Here is a 10000-nt window from a genome sequence, read left to right on the forward strand (position 1 = left end):
AACCAAGTGCCAAGCACTTACTATCACTAGGTACACCCATTCCCCGTAAACAACCAAGATAGCAAGGGTAAGATGCTACACAATGCCAAGGCAATGCAGAGTCCAGGCAAACTTTGTACGATAGGCATATTCAATCCATGCACATTACCGGGTTAATCTTGTGTATTTAACCTGTGTCTATGTGTGTGTTCCTGTTGTTCACAAGGAGACCATAGGAGAAATCCTGGGCCGCTGCCGGGAGACGGTGTTGTCTGTCGACACACTCGTGGCGGATGATTATTTTAATTCCTTTACTCAGCCCATAATTAACAACAAGGTAATTAATTACGGGACGCACTCGGCAACATTTACAGCCCTGTTGTCTCCATTTGGTTAAACTAAAGTCGTTAGAAGGCTGCCGATGGTAATACTGCAAAATAAATAAACCAGTGTCTGATGAGAGTCGATTCACCCGTTGTCTGTTTTATGAAGATAGTGTGAGTGTGTTTGTGTGTGTGTGTGTGTGCTTGTGTGTTTGTGTGTCTCTTTGTGTGAGTCTCTTTGTGTTTGCGTGTGTACGTGCGCGTTTGTATGTGTACGTGTCTGTGTCTGTGTGTCTGCGTGTCTGTGTATGCGTGTGTGTGTGTTTGTGGGTCTCTTTGTGTTTGGGTGTGTGTGTGTGTGTGTGTGTGTGCGTGTGTATGTGTGTGTGTGTCTGTGTGTGTGTGTGTCCCCAGGTGGAAGAGAAGACGTGTGGTGAGGGTCCCTGTTTGGAAGCCATTCTAGAAGATGACACCAACGTCAAGACCATCATCCAGAACATCAAGGTGTGTGTGTGTGTGTTGGTGTGTGTGTGTGTGTGTTGGTGTGTGTGTGTATGGAATAGATGTTTCCATGTTCTCCCCTTATGATGACATGACAGTCCTCAACGCTTTGTCTAAAAAGTTATATTGCTGGATTCTGATTGGCTGTCCCCCTGGCTCCCGTTATTCTGCTCCTCAGCAATCGCTCCAGGTGGCCTTTGACTCCGCCCATGTATACTCCTCCACCTTCGAGCACTTCTGGAACTTCTACAAGGAGAACGAGAGCCTCAATCTGGATGAACTGCAAACACAAGATCACGGTACTGTTCTTGACTTCCTCGTCAACCTCTTCATCAGCATAATCATTATCATCATCATCCTCATCTTCATCATCATCATCATCCTCATCATGCATATACGTCATTCACAAATGGCACAAAGGACACACTAAATGCAAATGCCATGTAGGTTTCTCACAACATGATTAATTTGGTTGTAAACAAAAACGTGCCATTTAGGTAACCTTTTTAAATTTCTTTGTTATTAACAAGTTGCCGACAATTCGTTTTCTGGAATACGTTTTTTCCGATAATGATCACATTGAGTTTTTCATGCTGTGTTTTAAAGTTTGAGGTTTGTTGTCATATCCTACGTGTGTTTTTGAATCCTGACAACTGGTTTTTCCTGCCTCTTCCTGCAGACGTGGTGTTTTTTAGGGAAAGTCTCCAGAAGTATCACTGGCAGTATAAACAAGCCCTGGCCATCACACAACAGAGACAACTGGGGCTGCTCCTGGTAGACACGGCTCAGCTGAAAAACAACCTCACCCCATCTCCCCTACGCTGTCTGGAGGTCAACTCCAACACTCTCTCTCTCTCTCTCTCCTTCTCACTCCTTCTCACTCTCTCTCACTCACAAACACACGCACATAATTTCACATTTACATTTACCTTCAGGTTATTTAGCATAGGCTTTTATCTAAAGCGACTTATAATAAGCGCATTTGTCTGAAGAAAGAGAAACAACAACATGTCGCAGTCGTAAGATGGGTTTTTTTGGAAGGTGAGGGAGGAGGAGGGGTGATGGGGGGTGAGAAGGGAGGCTATTCAGAGTCCAGGTGAACTCTGCTAGGTTGGTTTCTTTCTAAATTCGTTTTTTTTGTTTTAGACAAATATAACCACCATAGACAAATGCCACTCTTTGTGAAGTATACAATTTTCCGTACTTATTTCCGTTCTTCAAAGGAGGACGCGAATGGAAAGGATTCAAAGAACAGCACATCAAAGTAGGGCATTCTTTGGAAGCAAAGCATTAGTTTTACAGAAACACCTTATTTTTGTGTTTCCTTCTTCTACAAATAGTCAGACTAATGTTCATAATTGACGTTCATAGAGTTCAAAGTCCTCTACTGAATACCACCACATCACTCTATACTGCTGTTCTCCTATCAATACTGTTCATACTGCATATATCTTATTTATAATATCTATCAAACTACGTATGTACATGCTCTGCATGTTACTACTTTTTAGTTTTTGCTCTTCTGGTTAGAATCTAAACTCCATTTCCTGGTCTCAGTACTCTTAGGACTGTTCTGTGCAATACGTTGAACAAAATTGAATAGGCCTATTGAATATAATATACACAGAGATGTACATCTAAAGCATATCATTGTCTCTATACATGTCTCTAATCTAATGCCGACATCATAGATGGTAAATAGTAAATGGACCGCATTTATACCGCGCTTTTCTAACCAGTGGCCACTCAAAGTAATTTACAATATCGCCTTACATTCACCCATTCATGCACCCATTCACACTCCAACGGCGGTGTCTGCCATGCAGGGCGATAGCTAGCTCGTCAGGGATCGAACTAGCAACCAACCGGTTACCCACCCTCTCTCTACTTCCTGAGGCACATGCCGCCACAATGTTGGTGTGACACACCACTAGAAAAAGCCTGCGTACGACGTGTGAAGTGAATCCCCTGGGGCCTGTTCTCCTCTCTCTCCGTAGACCGTCCATGAGATGCTGCCCCTGCTGGCTAAGAAGAGGCTGGACGCCATCATGTCCGAGTCCCTGGACGCCCAGATCAGGCTGGGGGTCGTCCCCTCGGCCACCACCGAGTTCGTCAACTCCCTGACCTTCCTGGACGAGATACAGGAAAGAGTATGGGGCTTTACCCTTCATTAGTCATGTTGGTTCCTTATGTTGAAGTGTTTCACCTCTTTGTCCTTCCATCCTCATCCTCCTCTTCCTCGTCCCCATTATTCATTGTCAACCTCTTCGTCACCTTCTTCCTTTTCCTCACCTTCTTCATCTTCATGCTCTCCCTCTTGGTTGTCATCGTCGACTTCATCTTCATCATGAACGTCTTCTTCATCTGCATCATCGTCATTGAGAACCTCATCATCATCGTCTTCATCGCTATGCTCATCTCTATCATCTTTGTGGCAGATTCATTCATTCATTCATTCATGTCCTTCTCCTCATTCATTCATGTTCTCCTGCATCATCGTCATTATCAACATCATCATCTTCATTGCTGTGCTCTTCCCCTTTGTAATCTTTGCGGCGGCAGATTCATTCATTCATGTTGCCTTCCTCCTCCTGTCCCGGCTCTCTCCTCCTCCTCCTCCTCTTCCTCCTCCTCCTCCTCCTCCTCCGCTTCCTCCCCAGATCTCAGTGCTGGAGGAGCAGCAGGAGGTGGTGTCTCAGATGTACCATCTGATCCAGACGTACGAGGTGCCCACGCCCCCAGAGGACCTGGCCATGTTCGCCACGCTGGGCCCGTCCATGACGGCCGTGCAGGGCGCTGTAGAAAAGGCGTCGGCGGAGAGGGACGCCAACGTGGACAAGTTCTGCACCTTCCTGCAGAGAGACATCAAGGAGCTCAACCAGGAGGTCAAGGCCGTCAAGGAGAAGGCGCACGTGCGTGAGGCGTCTCTGTTTTGACAACATTTACATTGAGGGGGATTTTGGTTATTTATTTTTTGACGCTTTTATCCAAAGCGACTTACAACCATTCATACACACATTTGAAAACCGACGGTGGAGTCAACCACGCAAGGCGACAGCCAGCTCGTCAGGAGCAGTCAGGGTGAGGTGTCTTGCTCTGGGACACCTCGACACTCAGCTAGGAGGAGCCGGGGATCGATCTAGCAAACTGCCTGTTACTAGTCAACCCGCTCTGCCTCCTGAGCAACTGCTGTCCCAATAACCGGTGTTTCTCTCTCTCAAAACCACCTGTTCGGTTTGGGTCGTCTGGGGACGGGTACATAATGCAAACAGGCTTAGAAAACTTTTGACAAAACAAAATGACGCATCGATTTTTTGCCCGGGGACAAAGTGACATTGGTTTTCTCCCTGGGTACAGCTAAAGGATTAGCTTAGCCTGAAGTCTAATAACGGTTGGCAGGGCAATATAACTGAGCGCTGCAGGTTTGAGATAGCTAATATCTTTGCAGGAATAAAAAAAATAAAAAGCAACGACAACGCGGTTTATAAAAAGAGATGCGCGGAGGAAAATCTGCTGTGGCAGGCAATTAGTTGTTCCTCCCACTCTGGTGGGGCGTTCTGAACTCTCTTCTGTCCCATCCATCGCATCAATTGGGGCGACAGTAGCATAGGAGGCAGAGAGGGATGACTGGTAACCGGAAGGTTGCTAGTTCAATCCCCTGGCTCCTCCTAGCTGAGTGACGAGGTGTCCCTGAGCGAGACGCCTCACTCTGACTGCTCAAGGCGAGCTGGCTGTCGCCCTGCGTGGCTGACTCGGTGTGTGAATGTGTGCATGAATGGGTGCATGAATGGTTGTAAGTTGCTTTGGATAAAAGCGTCTGCAAATGTATCCCGTCATGTGTGTCTGGGATGTGTGTTAACGATCCGGGTGTTGGACGTCCGTCTGTAGGACGGCCAGGTCCTGGACATCGCCGCTGACCCGGCCAGAGTGCGTCTGCTCCTGGGGGACATCCAGATCTCCATCGACGAGCTCCACGCCCAGGCCACCACCTACAGCTCCTACCAGAGGAGATTCCAGGTCCTTCCTTTTCTCTCTGATCATCACCCGGGAGTGTTCTCCTAGCTTATCGTTACTTTGGATTGCTACGGAAGGATACACACGTATGAAACCGTGTTATCCTTCTGTCAAGTTTGATGTTGTCTGCAACTCCAGCAGCAGGGAAAAAGCCTCTCTCTCTCTCTCTCTCTCTCTCTCTCTCTCTCTCTCTCTCTCTCTCTCTCTCTCCCTCTCTCTCTCCCTCTCTCTATATGTCTCTCTTTCTTTCTCTCTCTCTCTTCCTCTCTCTCTCTCCCTTTTCCTCTCTCTCTCTCTCTCTCTCTCTCTCTCTCTCTCTCTCCCTCTCTCTCTCTCTACATTGATTCCCTTTCCAAGGAAGGTAAGTATGACCCCCACGCTGCCCCTCCCCTCCTGTTCGGCTGTAGGTGGAGCTGACCGGGTTCGATGCCCTCGAGGAGCTGAGTGCGGAGGTGAAGCTCAAGCACCTGCTGTGGGACTCGCTGGAGGAGTGGGATACCGTCCATGACACCTGGATGCAGGTGAGAGGGGGTAACACCCATACACACACGCACGCACACACCCTACACACACACACATACACATAATACACACTAAACACTCACACACAACCTACACACACACACACACACAGACAGACCACACGCACATACACACACAGAATACTCAGTAAACACTCACACACACTACACACCACACACACACAGACAGACGGACCACACGCACACAGACACATAATACACACTAAACACTCACACACACTACACACCACACACACACAGACAGACAGACTGCACACTAAATACTCACACACACTACACGTAAACACACACACACACACACACACTACACCCACACACACACTATACCCCCCGTCCACACAAACAGACAGACAGATTGCACACTAAACACTCGCACACACGCTACACGTAAACAGACACACACATACACACGCACACACACACACACACACACACACACTCACACACACTATACCCCACATCCAGACAAACAGACAGACAGACTGCACACTAAACACTCACACACACACTTAAACACACACACACACACACACACACACACACACACACTACCCACCCGACACCCCCCACGCCTCCTGCCCTCCGCCGGGCGGTCGTCTCACCCCCCCCCCCGCCGTCTCCCCTCTCCAAGGCGCCGTTCGACCAGTTGGACCCGGAGCAGCTCAGCGCGCAGGTCACCAAGTACGCCAAGTGTGTGACCCAGCTGGAGAAGGGCCTGCCGCCCTGCAGCGCCGTGCCCAGCCTCAAGCGCCGAGTGGACGCCATGAGGGACAAGGTGGGTGGGGTCCGGGGTGTGCGTCCTATGTTGGAGGGGGGGGGGGGGGGGGGGGGGGGGGGGGGGGGGGGGCGCCCCGATGCGTACCACACGGACATCCAGGCAGCACGCCCCCCCCCGCCCCCCGCCCCCGAGTCCCAGAAGGCCACTTTAGTGATTAGCATCCCATCGGTCCCTCATTGGAAGGTTTCGTTCATGGTCATTGGATTATGGTCTGTATTTATACCACGCTTTTCTCCACTTTGGCAAGCCAAAGCGCTATGCACTTAAAAAAAGTCCTTAAAATCACGTCGCATATTATCCTCGATATCTCTTTTTGTATTCGTGGAATGGGTTGACCTAGCGATTGTTAGCGCTTGCCACTTGTTTCTATGAACATCCTTATCGTACCGACAGTGATACTGTCGGTTAACTTTTTCGGGCTGCAACGGATCCGTCAGCCAATCAGATCGTGGCTCCGTCGGCAAATGCCACTCCCCCGTCCGTCAGTCACGCCTTCCGTCGTCCGTTGACGGACGGACGCAGTGGGCAAGCGGCGTTATTGTACGTCCCTTTGGATTAAAGCGTCTAAACGACCCTGAATGTAATTGTGTCTCTTCTGGGGGTAGATGCCGGTGATCCTGGACCTCCGCAACCCGTGTCTGAAGGCCCGCCACTGGGAGGTCCTGGAGACGGTGGTGGAGGCGTCGCTGACGGACGAGCCGCTCTGCCTGGCCACCCTGGAGCGGCTCAACGTCTTCTCCTACGGGGAGGAGATCCAGGAGGTGACAGACGGACGCACGCACACACGCAGACATACACACACACACACACGCACGCACGTACGCTCACACGCATGCACGAACGCACAAACTCACGCGGGCACGCACGCACACATTGAAACGCACGCGCACACACACGCGCACGTATGTACGCTCACACGCACGCACGAACGCGGCTACGCACGCACGCATGCACGCACACACTCAAACGCACGCACACACGCACGCACGCACGCATGAACGCAAACACACACATTTGCTTATATACATGCACTTACACATACGGACGTACCATATTGTCGAACTCATTCCCACATCAATATAAGAGATTATTCACAGCGTTCAATATTAGCAGATGCAAACAAATGGAGTCACAAAAATGACCCAGAAACAAACATTAGTCCCGTTACCGCCTCCATTAGACACACTTTCACAACGGCGACAATTATAGGACACAAATATGCACGCATAACACACATACACAAACACATTCACACACACATACAAACACACACACACACACACACAACATTGCTGACTTTGACCCTTGACCCCTAGGTGTCCGGACAGGCGTCGGGCGAGACCTCGTTGGAGACCATCATCAAGAAGGTGCCTCAGTCATATCAGCCGCGATCTGTTTGCAGCGGACTTGTTAACAAGGCTGTGCTGTAATCGGCTGCTGCTGAAAACAGAGGAGCTCTGTCTCAGGGTGAAGGCCCCAACCCCCTCCCCCCCCCCCCCCCCCCCCCCCCCCCCTCCTCCGCCCCAAACCAGCCAAGTTAGCTTCCAAACATTTCCTCCCCCCCCCCCCCCCCCCCCCCTCCAAACGCAATTTGCTGGTTAAGATAACACCAAGGTCATGCCGCATCATTGGTAAACAGATAAACAAAGGCGACAGATCTACTTATCACGCCGGGATAGATAGAGGTGATTTTTTTCCCCAAGTAAACAAGGGATAGAGGTGATTTCCTACGTAAACAGGGGGGATGCTGAGGATGAGGAGGAAGAGGAAGAGGAGGAGTCGGTGGGGGTAGCGGCTTGTCACTTTGTTTTCTTTTTTCCCCCCGAGACCTTGACATTTTGAACCGCGTTGTTAAATCTGTAATTCATCAAAAATGCATGACACTGATTGTGGACTTGATGTATTGCGGTGTGCCTTTCAGTGAGGATCTCTGCACTGAAATGCATCAAATAAAACAGAATACTGGTGGGTGGGGGATGTTGAAATATTTATCACGGTAATACAAGAAAAAAAAAGACACACAGCTTCCCAAACTTTTGAGGCGTTTTTATATAAAACAGTGAGTTCTTCAGGGGGGGAAGTGTGCTGAAGTGTTCTGTGGAGCTGTTATCTTTGCTCCGAGTTCAGATCTGATGCTCCGTTATGGAGCTGGCGTTCTGTCAGAAATGGACATATTCTCTCGGTATTCTCCGGTGGTCCGTCCAAGTAAATGCCAGGGAAAAGACCACAGGGCTTGTTATCCAACCTCCGGTCGCTCTGGGCTCGTTGCAGGTGGAGGATGCCTGGAAGGCCACAGAGTTCACGGTTCTCACTCACCGCGATGCTCAGGACGTCTTCATCCTGGGTGGCACTGATGACATCCAGGTAAGGAGAGGAACCAAGACACAGACACGTCGTAACTTGTGTGCATGTGTGTTTATGCATGCATGTGATGGTTTGTGTGAATGCTTATCCATGTGTATGATGGATTGTGTGTGTGTGTGTGTGGGTGTGTGTGTGTGTGTGTGTTGTGTCATGGTGTGTGTTTGTGTGTGTATGTTTATTCATGTATCTGATGATTTGTGTGTGTGTGTGTGTGTGTGTTTGTGATAGGGTGTATTCCTGTATAACGGTGTTTGTGAGTGATGTGTTTGCGTGTGTATGCTTATGCATTTGTGTGATGTTTTGTGTGTGGGTGTGTGTGTGTGTGTGTGTATGTGTGCGTAAGCTTTTGTATAACAGTGTGTCCGGTTGACGATGTGTGTGTGTGTGCGTGCGCTCCTGTATAACGGTGTGTGCAGGTGACGGTGCGTGTGTGTGTGTGTGTGTGTGTGCGTGTGCTCCTGTATAATGGTGTGCGCGGGTGACGGTGTGTGTGTGTGTGTGTGTGTGTGTGTGTGTTGTGCTCCTGTTTAATCGCGGTCTACTTGGACAGGTACTTCTGGACGACAGCATCATCAACATCGCAACGGTGGCGTCCTCCCGCCATGTTGGGCCCATCAAAGCCAGAGTGGAGGATTGGCACAAGAAGCTGTCCCTGTTCAGCGACACTCTGGTAGGCGTCTAGAGCGTGGAACACACCGGCCCAACCGTTGGCCGTCTGAAACGTTTGGGGAGACTCGGGCGGTTTCGGTGTGTCCAGCTGTTATGGAATCTGGTGGAATCTTGTCCGACTCGACGCGAAACGTCTGCGAGCGTTCTCGTCTGTGTTGGCGGATCAGATCCTCTGATTGGTTGAGTGCGGGTAGCACACGCAATGCAACTTTTCTGCCGAACGGGTCAGACGATAGGCAACAGAGTGGTCGGATAAAGGCAGTTGGCCGTCGGTTTGACTGTGGGTGGTCTGCAGGCCACTTAAAAGATCAATTATGGGATCCCGGGATTGTTACCCAGAGTCGGTTCATTTCAAATACTAGAGCGCTTGATTAATACCAAACCCGAGAATCATCAGTTATTTCGGTGAGGACAAGACCAGAGATCAATGGTCTGTCTCTCAACTGATGTATGGATCGCGTAAATGTTCACACTGATCACGCATTTGGGAAATACGAGATCCCCGGTGGAAACAGTGCGGTATTTACATGCACAGTGAAAGCGTGTATTACCATACTGTTCTACAGTCTTTTCCATGCGATGATCAGGCACATTTTAATGAACACCTCGGGGAGCGTTGAACACACAAGCCGTTTGTTCTCTCTTCTTCTACTCTCTGATAACGCTCTCTCCCTGTTAGTCCTCATTCTTATTCTCCACCTTTCGCACCCCCCCACCCTCTCTGTCCATCCCCCACAACCTCCTGTTACATCTGGCCTCCTTCGCACCCCCCCGCCTTCCCTCCCTGAACAACTGTTTTCCCCTCCCTCCCTCTCTCCATCCCTCCCTCC

At 49.8% G+C, this 10000-nt stretch overlaps 1 protein-coding gene across 1 annotated transcript in view; it reads left to right on the forward strand.

Moving 5' to 3' along the window:
- dnah6 (dynein, axonemal, heavy chain 6) overlaps positions 1-10000 on the forward strand; it is a gene marked incomplete at its 5' end in the record, with an annotated part of 80450 nt that overhangs the window by 434 nt on the left and 70016 nt on the right. Inside the window, 13 exons of the mRNA XM_030352483.1 lie at positions 206-316; positions 717-806; positions 982-1102; positions 1483-1634; positions 2801-2953; positions 3464-3715; positions 4692-4820; positions 5225-5338; positions 5991-6134; positions 6743-6898; positions 7454-7504; positions 8409-8501; positions 9052-9171. Coding sequence (XP_030208343.1) covers positions 206-316; positions 717-806; positions 982-1102; positions 1483-1634; positions 2801-2953; positions 3464-3715; positions 4692-4820; positions 5225-5338; positions 5991-6134; positions 6743-6898; positions 7454-7504; positions 8409-8501; positions 9052-9171 — 1686 coding nt within the window. The remainder of the gene's footprint in view (positions 1-205; positions 317-716; positions 807-981; positions 1103-1482; positions 1635-2800; positions 2954-3463; positions 3716-4691; positions 4821-5224; positions 5339-5990; positions 6135-6742; positions 6899-7453; positions 7505-8408; positions 8502-9051; positions 9172-10000) is intronic.

The sequence above is a fragment of the Gadus morhua genome, chromosome 3 (assembly GCF_902167405.1).
Source record: "Gadus morhua chromosome 3, gadMor3.0, whole genome shotgun sequence".
NCBI lineage: Eukaryota > Metazoa > Chordata > Actinopteri > Gadiformes > Gadidae > Gadus > Gadus morhua.